Consider the following 13040-nt stretch of genomic DNA (forward strand, 5'->3'; position numbering starts at 1 on the left):
AAATGAGCGCGTCGCCCCACGTGGAGCAGATGGGCCTCCTCATTCTTATTTTTTTGGCAAGCCTTGCGATCTGAACACCACGAATTTATTACCACACGCCTACGATGGGGCGGCACGACGACGACTACCATCGGGGCGGAGCCGGAGGGAGCCGGGGCAGTGCGGCAGGAGGAGACCACTCCAGAAAGCGTACGTATCATGAAGATGATGATTACCGTAAAAAGTCATCATCTTCCTCACGCCGTCGCTCTCGTTCTCGCTCTCGTTCTCGATCCCCTCCCTTGTCCTCGTCCCATCGGTCATCGCGTCATCCCGATTCTCTGTCCTACAGGGACAGGGATCGAGCTCGGGACTCAGACAGGAGCAGGGTGAGGGATTGGGACAGAGACGGGAATAGGGACAGGTCGTACTACAGGAGCGATGATCACCGAAGGCAGCGCGCGAGGCTCGACGATGAAGATGGTGACTACGCCGGCCGCGATGACTGGCGGACAAGAGAGAGGAATGGCCATCCGTCGAGTAGTGGTGCCAGCGGCAGTAGACATGGCGGTGAGAGGAGCGCAAGGCGAGGGTGGGCTGATGTTGATGGAGGTGCAAGGCCCGCCCAGGGGAGGGGGGACGCCGCTGCTGAGTCCTCTTCTCTCAGCAAAGACGTAGCTTCACCAAGGCCTTCCTCGATTGATACTCCGCCTGCGAATGGCTCACCTGCTCCGGCGGCGAGCGATCCGACGGCTGCCGAAAAGCAAAGGTCAAAAAAGGAGAAGTTGGAGGCATGGAAGAGAGAGAGAGAGGCAAAAAAGGCACTAGAGGCGGAGGCTGCAAAAGCCAATGGGGCCAGCACAGAAGCAACAAAAAGTGAGTCTGAGGGCGTCAATGTGTGCTCAGCAGCCTCTCATCTTTGGTGGCTTTATCCAGCAGCTACTTCCAGTGGCGCAGCGCCAACGACTTCGATCAATGCGACCGGCCTTCGAGGGCTCCAAAGCAGGACCGACTTTGCAAAGGGCAACAAGGGCACTGTGTCGGCGTTGGATGATTTGGGGGACCAGAAGAAACAGATCGAGAAGTTCACATTGCCGCCGATGGATCCATCCTTGAGTGCCGATGGTGCGAACAGTGGACAAGGAGACGCTGATCCCGCAGAGGACGACGAGACCGACCTCGTGGATGATAGTGTCATCCAAGGCAACAGAGACGATGTCACCGAAACTCTTAGGCAGAAGAGAAGCGCTGCTGAGCAAGAGTCAAATACCAAGATGGACGTCGACGTAGAGATCAAGAAGAGCGATGATGCTAAGATGCAAGAAGCAGGGCAAGAGGAGGAGGAAGAAGACGACCCTCTCGAGGCTTTTATGGCCGGCGTCAAAGCCGAGGTCAAGCAAGTAAACGACGCAGACCTGCAGAGGATGGGCAAGGGCAAGGCGCGAGCACTGGCAGAGGTCGTTGGGGCACAGGACGAGGAGCCTGGCGACGATGAGATTGTGGGCGAACCAGACGAGCTGGATCAGGCTGGCATGCAAGACATCATGGCCCTAGCCGCGTCCAAGGTCAAGAAGAAGGAGATTCCGACAGTGGATCACTCCAAAGTCGACTACGAGCCGTTCCGAAAGGAATTCTACCACGCTCCTGCCGAAGTCGAGGAAATGAGCGAGGAGGATGCTGAGCGACTGCGCATGGAGCTCGATGCCATCAAGGTCCGAGGCAAAGACTGTCCAAAACCCTTGATGAAGTGGAGCTACTGTGGTCTGCCGGGCAGCTGCCTCGACGTTATTAAAAAGCTGGATTACAAGGCACCTACGGCAATCCAGTCTCAGGCCATCCCTGCCATCATGTCTGGAAGAGACATCATCGGTGTTGCCAAGACGGGCTCGGGCAAGACGATGGCCTTCCTTATCCCCATGTTCCGTCACATTAAAGATCAGCGACCGGTAGGGAGTCTCGAAGGGCCGATAGGTCTTATTATGACGCCCACCAGAGAGCTGGCTGTGCAGATCTACCGAGAGAGCAAGCCGTTTCTCAAAGCCATTGGCCTGCGGTCTGTCTGCGTCTATGGCGGGGCTCCTATTTCGGAGCAGATTGGCGAGATGAAGAAGACAGCAGAGATTGTCGTGGCCACGCCCGGTCGCATGATTGATCTCTTGGCCGCCAATAACGGCCGCGTTACGAACTTGAAGAGAGTCACCTACCTCGTCCTCGACGAAGCCGACCGGATGTTTGACATGGGTTTCGAACCGCAGGTTATGAAGATTGTCAACAACATCCGACCTGATCGGCAGACTGTGCTCTTCTCCGCCACATTTCCCAAGCAGATGGAAAGTCTTGCGCGAAAGGTGCTCAGAAATAGGCCCCTTGAGATCATCGTTGGCGGTCGGTCGGTCGTCGCGCCGGAAATCGAGCAAATCGTTGAGGTACGAGAAGAAAGCACCAAGTTCAACCGGCTACTCGAGATCTTGGGGCAGACGTACAACACCGACGAGGACTGCAGGACCCTCATCTTTGTCGAAAGGCAAGAGGGCGCTGACGACCTGCTCAGAGAACTCATGCGAAGGGGATACCCCACCATGTCGCTACACGGTGGCAAGGACCAGGTGGACCGAGACTCGACCATCAGTGACTTCAAGGCCGGCGTCGTTCCCATCGTCACGGCTACCTCGGTCGCCGCCCGTGGCCTGGACGTCAAGCAGCTTAAGCTCGTCGTGAACTACGATGCTCCTAACCACATGGAAGACTACGTACACCGGGCCGGGCGAACTGGACGAGCCGGCAACAAAGGTACCTGCGTAACATTCATCACTCCTCAACAGGATCGGTATGCTCGCGACATAATCTCTGCACTCAAAGCAAGCAAGGTCGAGGTTCCTGTGGAGCTACAAAAGCTGGCAGACGATTTCAAGGAGAAAGTGGCTTCTGGAAAGGCCCACAATGCTTCCTCCGGCTTTGGCGGAAAGGGTCTCGAGAGGCTTGAGAATGATCGTGAAAAGGTCCTAGCTGCGCAAAGATCGGCGTACGGGGAGAGTGGCGATCGCAGTAATCAGGGCGCCGACGGGGCTGCAAAGACCGACGGAGACCGCGAGACAGCAGCTGCAGCTGCCACATCTGCGACAGAAGACATCCAGGTCAACAAGGGCCCAGCTCCGTCGGACGAGCAGCTGCAGTCGCTCAACATCGAGGTCAAAAAGGGCGCCGCGCCAGAGTCGGTCCGAGACAATCGCGTGCGCGAGGAGCCAGGCTCCCGCACAAAAGAACAGCAGGAAGCAGCCGACAATGCGCTCCTCGAGCGCAATCGCGCAACGCTCGAAGCTGCCAAGAAGAGCGGCGCAGACACGACAAAGCTCGCCCAAGCACTTGCGCGCATCAATGCGGCGGCCCTTGGTCGCAAAGCCGAGCGCGCTCAGGGACCCCCTCAGTCGACCGACCAGGCTGCGCAAGCGGCTCAGGCCGCAGCAGCCGCCCTTGCAAACCAGCACCGTCGTCCAAAGGATCCAGACTCGACAGACTTCCACGCCATTGTCCCCATCAACGACTTTCCCCAGCGAGCTCGCTGGAGAGTTACGAACAAGGAGACGATGTCGACGCTCATATCCGAGACGGGCGCCTCCATTACCAACAAGGGCGTCTTCTACGAAAAGGGCAAAGAACCTCAGCTGGGCGAACCGCCAAAACTGCAGCTCCTCATCGAGAGCAACGACGAAGAGAAGGTCGCTCATGCCGTCCGAGACATCAAGCAATTGCTGCTGGAGGCCACGCAGGCGGCCCTAGAGGCCGAACAGCGAGGGCCTCAGCAGGGTCGCTACTCAGTGCTTTAGTTTGTTACAATGTCCCTACACTTCATCCCTTTAGTCAAGCCGAGGATTGTAAAGAAGTTTTGCAACAAAGATATACATTCACAGGAGACAGAGAGCGCTTCGTTCCCCCTCTGACCTTCACCGGCCATTCTGAGCCGTCCGGTATTCGGGAGGGACATCCTGACCGCCTTCGTCTTTTGTCGGCAACCGCTTATGGTACTCGACGTAAGACTTTTCCCAGGTGATCTGTAAGGAAACTGAGAATGAGCACGAGAATCAAAGGTCCTTGTATGATGGCTGGACTCACGTAATCGTTCCAATACTTGTCCATGGCCTCTTCCTCTGGCGTCTTCTTCTTCTTTGCCGGTTCGGCCGGTGCTGCAAGTGAGGAGGAGAGATCTTGTCAGATGGAGAGAAGCAACGATCGATCAGAGTAGGGATGAATATACTCACGCGGAGGTGCCTCGTCCTCCGGGGGCGGTGGCGGAGGCGCATCATCGGGCAGCGGTGGCGCTTCACCCTGCGGTTGGGGAGGGTGCGCCTGCTGTGGTTGCTGTGGCTGCATTTGAGCTTGTTGCTGCTGATCCCATCCTGGGTACGCTCCGTAGCCCTGCTGCGCCCCCTGGCCATAGGCTCCGGGCGATCCGTACCCTGGCATGCCTGCCTGCATGTGGGTGTGGGGCCCCCACTGCGCCATTGTCGCCTGCTGTGCCTCTGCGTGTCTCGTCCTGACTGTGTCGAGGAGATCCATGGCAAGCTCCTTTGCCTCGGCGACCTTGGCTGCATCGGGGCCTCTGTGTCATGCAAAGTCAGCATTCTAGGTTCTCCTTGATGCAGCACCAGGTGAAGGGCATTTTGCTCACGTCAGGTGGATGTGCATCGGCTCTTGGCTCTCCATGCCCGTATTTGGGTCTTTGAACGCCGATCCTAACCCCTTGATCTGGACTCGGCAGCCGGTCTCGCCCTGGATGTACTTGACAAAGACGCCCTGATGTAAAAGCAAGAATGAGTATCGCAGGCGAAACGGCGTGTCTATAACAAGCTCACCCCAGGTCCGACCGTCTTTGCTCGCACATTGAAGTTGCGCATGGAGTCCAAGCCAATGAAGACCTTCTCCTCCGGCCATTCGCGCCGCTATGAGATGATTAATCCTTGGCTGTCAGTGGAACAGGACAGGAGAGATTGAAAGGGATAAAAAGCGACTCACCCCAGGCGGCGCATGTGCCCGTCGCTGAGCCTCGTATTCGAGACGCTTGGCATGCCGGTCCTCGATAAGCTGAGGAACATCCTGTGCCATGAGCTCATTGATGGCCGCGATGGCCTTGTCGAGGATCTCCTTGGTCGTCGCCGAAATATGTAGGAACAGCGGAGGGTCCTGTGCGGTAGCAAGCGACTTGTCGGGGTACCATGTCCCCTTTGTCGTGACGGAAGCGCCCGTCTCTTCCTCGAGCTGCTTTTGTGTCTGGCCCTTTGTGAGCATGTATCGATTTCGCTGGTCGTTGATCTCAATGTCATGCGTAAATTCGGCATCGTGTAGATCTGGCTTCCTGACATCGCCTGCAGAAGGAGACCGCGCGTCATGACCACCAGAAGATGCCGACGAAGAGGCGCCGTACTGCGCAGCAATCTTGGCGGCCACGGCAGCAGCGGCTGTCCAATCGCAAACGCAAAGCAGAGAATTGAAATCAGCTTCGTCTCCTCCCTCAAGCAAAACATCTAGCGAGAGGCCAACACTCACCAGCGGCAGCAGCATCAGGGCCGGGCTTTGCGCCTGCCTCTCCCTGCTCGTCCCACTTGCTCTTCCTCTCTGCTGACATGCTCGCTGACGTCCCTAGTCGGTGCTTGATGGAGAAGATTCACAGAGACGCGGTCGAGCTGCAAAAAATATAAAAAAGCTAGAGGCGGTCGGGGTTCCGTCACCTTCTGTCATCCGTCTCGGAGCACAGCGCGCGCGCGCTCTCGACGCCCGGTGATCTCGAGACAGGATAAGGACACATCACTCTCAAGCATTCCCTTGTCTGAAATTGACTGGCGGCCCGCGTTCCAGCAGTGATGACGGTCGGTCAAGGCCGATCAGAACAAATATTCGCCAATCCTCTCTGTCAAAGGAGTGCTGTCCGTGAGGGCGCGGTCCGGATTCCCAAGGGCGGAGCAACAACAGCGGAGGAGAGGGATGAGAAAAGCCGATTAGGAGAATGGCCGCTGGCTGCTTATCCCTGAATGAGTCCCATTGTCCTTTTGTACAGACCGCGGCCACTTTAGAGTTGTCTTGTCCTCGTTGGGCCCAGGGCTCTATAAGAGACGGAGAAAGCGTTACAACCCTCCCTCATTCCTCCTTCTCCTCCCCCTCCTATCTTTGACTCTTTACACTCTCGGTCCCCCTCACCTGTGCTCTACCATCCTAACTCAAGATGGTTCGTCCTTGCTATCCCGGTGCTCTGCTCACGGTCGGAGTCATCTTTACCTTTCTCTCCGGTCAAACATTTGCAGCCAACGTTCCCTCTGGCCAAAAAGACGCCGAGCTCAGGGCTCGCGAGATCCTTCTCTCCCAGCTCCCTCCAAGCGTGCGAGCCGATCTCGAGACTCGTGACCCCTCCGAGTACGAGCTGGGCCACGAGGACATTCTCGCGCGAACAGAGCAGCAGCAGCGCGATTTCTGGAAGCGCGCACCCCAAGGTGAGAAGCACCACTGTAAAAACAAGCACGGTAAAAACAGTCACAGGCACTGCAAACCTAACCACCGAGGTCGGCATCCAGACGGTTCTTCCGGAACCTCCAATCTCAACCTCAACAGCCAGCCGTGGCGCCAACCCTACAATCGGCAAGGCTACATCGGCGGTTACTGGACAGAATGCCAGGATGGTCAAAGCGTCGCTGTGACAATCGACGACGGTCCCAACGAGAAGTGTGTTTCCGCAGCCTCTATCCCCTCTCTCTGCTCGCATCCCTCACTGTTCCCGGACCTCCATTTTTTTGGCACAGCTGGCAGAAAGTCAAGGAAAAAGCTATCGATAAATACAATGCGCAGGGCGACCTCACTCACTTCACAAACGGCTTCAACTACGTTTGCATCTATGAAGACAATTACAAGGGTGGGTCCAAGGACGGCCTGGCGAGGTCCCCTTTCGTGCTGACTGCCGAATTCTGCAGACTGGTGCAGGGGCATTATTGATGCTGGAGGCATCCTGGGCGGCCACTCGTGGAGCCACGTCGACTTTCTCTACAACCTCACCACAGCACAGGTCGACGAGCAGGTCGGGCTTTTGGAGGAAGCCCTCTACAAAGTCTGTGGCGTCATCCCTCGCACCATGCGTATGCCATACGGTGATTCGAACGACGTAATTAAACAACACCTGCAGCAAAAATGGGGCTATGAGATTGTCCACTGGAGCAAGCAAACAGGGGTAAGAGGAGCAGTCTGGAATGAGTCAAAAAAAGAGAAACTGACCAAGCCGTCGACAATAATTCCAAGGACGCTGATGGCGCGAGTAAGACAGATCAGCTCAAGGTGTGGAGGGGTGTCAAACCTACCGACATTCTCCTCGTCCATGAGCAAGCTCTAGAAGGACTCGAGGAGGGCATGAGGAGTGAGTGCGCTTCTTTCTAGCGTGGACCCGCACTATACTGACAAAAGCGTTCCAGTCCTTTACGAAGAGGTAAGAGAAAGGAGCCTTTCAACTCCTCTCCTGTTGTACTGACTGCCGGTGTGCAACAGCGCAAGATGAAGAGCGTCCCCATCGACAAGTGTCTGGGCCTGAAGAGCCCTTACAAGATCAAGGCGAAGCCCAAAGCTAAAGACAGCACGTGGACATGGTGAGTGGCTGTCACACACCGACTCTGAAGGCTAGTTGCTGAGCTCCATGATCCTCTTTAGCGACGGCAAGCCGATTCCAGGCAAGGGATATGGCATCCCACCCAACAATTGAGGCGTCTAAGTATCCTTCAATTCATACCGTTAGGCCGGTCCTCCAAACAGCTTCATACTCAGAGAACATTCAGAGATCGTCTTTTCATGTCAAAAAAGAAGCCACTTGATTGAATCAGTGTATTCTCATTTCGCTCCAAGCCACTGGTCTAGATGCGGTGCTTGCGCTCCATGTGAGAGTGGATGTCGTGCAGGTCGCCACCAGATGCATCAGCTGCAGCGGTCGTGTCAGCCCAGAAGACAAGATTTTGGCTTGATTAGGTCGCTGGACTCACAAGGCAGGAAGTCAGCGGGATCGATTGTCTCATCGTTGCCGCTGAGGATGTCGAGGTGGAGCCCAGAGAGACCCTTTCGTGGACCTCCCACATGTGTTGAGTGCAATGCAGGGAAATGTGGGTTCTGCGTGCCGTCAGGGAGTCAGCGATCTTTTCCAAGTTCAGCCGAAGGGGGGAGGCTTGACTCACATGGCCAACGATCCTCCGTTCCATCAGCGTCCGGATTGGTGCGCCCACGCCGTAGATGTTGCGCATCGTCGTGAGCTTGAGATTGTCCCGCGTCTCATCCCACTGCTCCAGACGATGCTGTAGAGGATGCTGTGTAGCAGATGCCGATGTCTCATGTGCCAGGCTTCGAGGCCCGAAGCGCATTGTGTCGTGCACGCCCTTGTGGACGTGGTGCTCTGTCGCGTTGAGCGTCACCGAGTTCTGCGAAGGTGGGCCAGGCACGATGCGCAGCGATGGTCCGGGCATCGCTTCCTTTTGCGAAGAAGACGACTGCAGTTCCTCGCGCTTGTCAGTAACCCTCTATTCCTGCTCAGATGGTACCACACTTGATTGCTCACCATATTGCTTGCTGTCGCCGTCGTTGTCGTCGTTCGTAAGTGATGGAGACCGCGCGTCTCCATCGAGACACAAGAAAGCTCGGACCAACTTCGATTCTCGGCCGAGATATACGACTCGATCAGCTTTTGCATGCAAATCCATTTTGCAATTTTTTTTGGTTGTTTTTGGAAGGCACCGCGATTCTGTTCATCTGGTTTTCTGAAGAGCTCCAACGCCTTTTGGCTCGATCAAGGACGATGGATCCAGACGGACTCTTTGACTTTCTGGAGCCGCAGCAGCCCACTGGAGCCGCAGCCGTGCCGGCGACTGGCATTGGCAAGGCCAGCCGGAGCGGAACCTCGACACCGGCAGAGGGCGACGTGGGCTCGCCCTCGGCCGATTCACCGGGTCTGTCCAAGAAGGCAGAGAAGCGAAAGGCGAAAAAGGCAAAGAAGCGAGCGGCTGCCGAAGCGGCCCTCAACGGAGACGAGGACAGCGCCAATGGAAAGGAAAACACGCCAGAGCAAGCGGAGGCCGGGTCCAGCGCGCTGGTGAAAAAGTCCGAGAGCAGCAACGGTGTGGCTAATGGCGAGGATGAGGGGGGAGCCACGAAGCCGGCAAAGAAGAGGTCGAGGCTGGAAGAGGTGGCTGCGGCGACGGCATCAACAACAGTGACGGATGAGTTCACGGCAGAAGCTGTGAGAGAGGTGCCGGTCGCCGAGGGTGCGCAGGAAGCCGAGGCGAAGCGGGCGGCGGCGGTGCAAGCAGAGGTGTCGGGCACGGTCGCAGGCACCTCGACGACGACAACGAACGGGACGGACCCCTCGTCGTCAAAGCAAGGCGGGGCAATGCAGATCAGTCACTCGGTCCGTCATCAGGTCGCGCTGCCGCCAGGATACCCCTACGTGCCCCTCTCCTCCCACGTCCCGCCCGAGAAACCTGCACGGACATGGCCCTTCGCCCTCGACCCTTTCCAGCGCACCGCCATCTCGTCTATTGAGAGAAACGAGAGCGTTCTTGTGTCGGCACATACCTCGGCTGGCAAGACGGTGGTAGCAGAATACGCCATTGCCCAGTGTCTGCGGGACGGCCAACGTGTCGTCTACACGAGCCCCATCAAGGCCCTGTCCAACCAAAAGTACAGAGAGATGGCGGCCGACTTTGGCGATGTCGGCCTCATGACGGGCGACGTGACCATCAACCCGAGCGCAAGCTGTCTCGTCATGACGACGGAGATTCTGCGGTCGATGCTCTACCGCGGCTCGGAGATCATGCGCGAGGTGGCCTGGGTCATCTTTGACGAGATACACTACATGCGAGACAGCGAGCGCGGCGTCGTGTGGGAAGAGACAATCATCCTGCTCCCGAGAAAGGTGCGCTACGTCTTTCTTTCGGCCACGATTCCCAACGCGATGCAGTTCGCCCAGTGGATCGCCCATACCCATAGCCAGCCATGCCATGTGGTTTACACAGACTTTCGGCCCACACCGCTTCAGCATTACCTCTTTCCCACAGGCGGCGACGGCATCCACCTTGTCGTCGATGAGAGAGGCATCTTCCGCGAAGACAATTTCCAAAAGGCGATGGGTGCTCTCGCAGAAGGAAGGGGCGAGGACCCTGCGGCCGCCGATTCGGGGAGGAACAAAAAGGGACAGACGAAAAAGGGAGGGCAAAAGGGACCTTCGGACATCTACAAGATCATCAAGATGATCATGCTCAAGAACTACAATCCCGTGATTGTCTTTGCCTTTAGCAAAAAGGAATGCGAGGGTCTGGCGTTGCAGATGAGCAAGCTCGAATTCAACACCGACGACGAAAAGGACATGGTGTCTACGGTCTTCAACAATGCCATTGGCGCGCTGAGCGAGGAGGACAGGCAGCTGCCACAGATCGAGCACATCCTCCCGCTCCTCCGGCGTGGCATCGGCATCCACCACGGCGGTCTCTTGCCCATCCTCAAGGAGGTCATCGAGATCCTCTTCCAGGAGGGTCTCATCAAGGTCCTCTTTGCCACTGAGACATTCTCCATCGGTCTCAACATGCCGGCCAAGACGGTTGTTTTTACTGCTGTGCGCAAGTGGGACGGCAAAGAGTTCCGAAACTTGAGCAGCGGCGAATTCATCCAGATGTCGGGTCGAGCAGGGCGACGTGGCCTCGACGACCGTGGTATCGTCATCATGATGTTCGACGAGAAGCTCGACCCACCGGCGGCCAAGCAGATGGTCAAGGGCGAGGCCGACCGGCTCAACTCGGCCTTCCACCTGGGCTACAACATGGTCCTGAACTTGATGCGCGTCGAGGGTATCTCGCCAGAGTACATGCTCGAGCGATGCTTCTACCAATTCCAGAGCGCCGCCTCGGTTCCCCAGCTCGAGGGCGAGCTTGAAGAGGCGACTCGGCTGCGCGACGAGGCCGTGGTGCCTGACGAGGAGAACACCAACGAATACTTTGGGATTCGCAAGCAGCTCGACGAGCTCAACAAGGACCTTCGCGAGATCATCTCACACCCCAGCTATGCGCTTCCGTTCCTGCAGCCCGGCCGCCTGGTCCGCATCAAGCACGAGGACCTCGACTTTGGCTGGGGCTGCGTCGTGTCGTACCAGAAGAGGCTGCCGCCGAGGAACAAGCCTGCGCCCTCGGAGGTGGATCAGAGCCAGTACATTGTCGACTGTCTGCTCGAGTGTGCCAAGGGCTCGATTGTGCCCTCGTCGAAGGAGGTGGCCAGAGGTCCACCCGGCGCTGGTGCTCCTGCTGGACTGCAGCCCAAGGCGCCAGGGCAGGAGGGAGAGATGGTCGTGGTGCCCGTGCTGCTCTCGACGCTCGACAGTATCGCAGGTATCCGGTTGATTCTGCCCAAGGATCTGAGGACAAGCGAGGCACGAGAGCAGGTCAAGGGCCGGCTCAAGGAAGTTTTTAGACGGTTTCCTGCCAAGGACGGCCGTGGCGAGTCGTCGTCGTCGTCGTCGTCGTCCGGCAAGGGAATCCCGCTGCTGGACCCGATCAAAGACATGAAGATCACCGACGAGGGCTTCAAGACGCTCCTGGGCAAGATTGTGCTGCTGGAGCAGAAGCTGGCCGAGTCGCCCCTGAGTGGGTCGAAGCGGCTAAAAGAGCTCTATGAGGCCTACAAGGCCAAGGAGGACCTCAACCAGGAGGTCGAGCGGCTCAAGAAGCAGCTGAGTGCCGCGCACTCGGTGATGCAGCTCGACGAGCTCAAGTGCCGCAAGCGTGTCCTCCGACGACTGGGCTTCACCACTGCCGACGACGTCGTCGAGAAAAAGGGACGGGTGGCCTGCGAGATCTCGACGGGCGACGAGCTGTTGCTGACAGAGATGATCTTCAACGGCGTCTTCAACGACTTGTCGCCCGAGCAGTGCGCCGCGCTGCTCAGCTGCTTCGTCTTTGGCGAAAAGTCAGCGCAGCAGATCCGGCTCAAGGAGGACCTCGCAGCGCCTCTGCGCGTCATGCAGGAGACGGCCAGGCGCATCGCCAAGGTCTCGATCGAGTCGCGGATGCAGATCAACGAGGACGAGTACGTTGCTGGGTTCAAGGTCGAGCTGATGGATGCGGTGATGCAGTGGTGCAAGGGGGCCAAGTTTGCAGACATCTGCAAGCTGACCGACGTCTTTGAGGGCAGCGTCATCCGCACCTTTCGGCGGCTCCAGGAGCTGATCCGGCAGATGACGCAGGCGGCAAAGGCGATTGGCAACGAGGAGCTCGAGGACAAATTCACAAAGAGCATGGAGAAGCTCGAGAGGCAGGGAAGCATCATCTTCTCGCCCTCGCTGTACCTGTAATGTTCCCCCATCGTATCTTTTTTCATTCATTTTTTTTAAGAAGGGGGACTGGTCTTGTTATACAAACAAATGTACAATGTCATGTCGCTGTCATCGCTTTCCTCGGTCTTGTGTGTGTGTGTCTCTCTACCACCACGTCACGTCTTCGTGGCCCTGCTGCCTCTGCATCTCGTCGATGCTCTGTCCGATCTCCAGTCGTCCCCGGAGGGCATAGTAGCCCAGCACGACGATGAGGGCAAGGATGGCCGCGCGCTGCCATGCGAGCCTCGTCGACCTGCCGCTGCTGCTGCTGCCTGATGGAGCGGCATCGTCGTAGAAGCGCGAGTGTGTCCGGAGCGTGTGCTGATACCGCGCCGCGAGCGCTGCGTTGCCTCTCCCTTTGGCACCAGCGCCAGCACCGGCACCGGCACCGGCTATTGGCGCCATGGGCACGACGGTCGCTTCTCCTCGCCGCGGCGCCGACATGCTCTCGAGATGGCCCGAAGCAAAAGGGGTAATTGGATGAACGAACGGACTGTTGCAGCCTGGTTCGTGCGCTTTGTTTCCTTTTTTTTTTTTTTTTTCGAGATGGAGGTTTTACTTTTAGCCTGGTCCGTTTTCGACCTTCCTAAGGTTTTTAGGGCGGGGACTTGACAGGAACACGTCGCATTCATTGTTCGCCCGAAAAAGCGAAGCCCCTAACACTACTGCTACTACTATACTCATCACACGAAAG

At 57.4% G+C, this 13040-nt stretch overlaps 6 protein-coding genes across 6 annotated transcripts; 3 read left to right on the top strand and 3 right to left on the bottom strand.

Moving 5' to 3' along the window:
- Window positions 1–2: 2 nt before the first annotated feature.
- FA10DRAFT_270499 (P-loop containing nucleoside triphosphate hydrolase protein) lies at window positions 3–3803 on the top strand (the record flags this gene model as incomplete). The annotated part of the gene is made up of 2 exons (XM_025523064.1): window positions 3–20; window positions 225–3803. 2 exons carry the CDS (start codon window positions 3–5, stop codon window positions 3801–3803), a joined length of 3597 nt encoding a protein of 1198 aa, XP_025380288.1.
- A 45-nt stretch (window positions 3804–3848) lies between these two features.
- FA10DRAFT_263792 (hypothetical protein) lies at window positions 3849–5609 on the bottom strand. The gene is made up of 7 exons (XM_025520371.1): window positions 5521–5609; window positions 4990–5432; window positions 4830–4916; window positions 4646–4770; window positions 4236–4576; window positions 4090–4160; window positions 3849–4028 (listed from the first exon to the last, which is right to left on the bottom strand). The coding sequence occupies exons 1-7, from the start codon at window positions 5597–5599 to the stop codon at window positions 3921–3923; spliced, it is 1254 nt and encodes a 417-aa protein (XP_025380289.1). The 5' UTR covers window positions 5600–5609; the 3' UTR covers window positions 3849–3920.
- A 162-nt stretch (window positions 5610–5771) lies between these two features.
- FA10DRAFT_290230 (hypothetical protein) lies at window positions 5772–7708 on the top strand (the record flags this gene model as incomplete). The annotated part of the gene is made up of 9 exons (XM_025524338.1): window positions 5772–6458; window positions 6528–6687; window positions 6765–6874; window positions 6933–7066; window positions 7142–7186; window positions 7255–7369; window positions 7425–7438; window positions 7498–7595; window positions 7657–7708. Exons 1-9 carry the CDS (start codon window positions 6194–6196, stop codon window positions 7706–7708), a joined length of 993 nt encoding a protein of 330 aa, XP_025380290.1. The 5' UTR covers window positions 5772–6193.
- Window positions 7709–7711: 3 nt separating this feature from the next.
- Window positions 7712–8585, bottom strand: FA10DRAFT_263794 (proteasome maturation factor UMP1). The gene is made up of 4 exons (XM_025520372.1): window positions 8549–8585; window positions 8172–8480; window positions 7983–8106; window positions 7712–7921 (listed from the first exon to the last, which is right to left on the bottom strand). Exons 1-4 carry the CDS (start codon window positions 8549–8551, stop codon window positions 7857–7859), a joined length of 501 nt encoding a protein of 166 aa, XP_025380291.1. The 5' UTR covers window positions 8552–8585; the 3' UTR covers window positions 7712–7856.
- A 148-nt stretch (window positions 8586–8733) lies between these two features.
- Window positions 8734–12420, top strand: FA10DRAFT_263795 (antiviral helicase). Its single transcript, XM_025520373.1, has one exon. It carries the CDS (start codon window positions 8786–8788, stop codon window positions 12323–12325), a length of 3540 nt encoding a protein of 1179 aa, XP_025380292.1. The 5' UTR covers window positions 8734–8785; the 3' UTR covers window positions 12326–12420.
- On the bottom strand, window positions 12331–12890 carry FA10DRAFT_263796 (hypothetical protein). The gene has a single exon (XM_025520374.1). It carries the CDS (start codon window positions 12788–12790, stop codon window positions 12452–12454), a length of 339 nt encoding a protein of 112 aa, XP_025380293.1. The 5' UTR covers window positions 12791–12890; the 3' UTR covers window positions 12331–12451.
- Window positions 12891–13040: the final 150 nt, after the last annotated feature.

Source organism: Acaromyces ingoldii, assembly GCF_003144295.1.
Source record: "Acaromyces ingoldii strain MCA 4198 unplaced genomic scaffold FA10scaffold_1, whole genome shotgun sequence".
Lineage (NCBI taxonomy): Eukaryota > Fungi > Basidiomycota > Exobasidiomycetes > Exobasidiales > Cryptobasidiaceae > Acaromyces > Acaromyces ingoldii.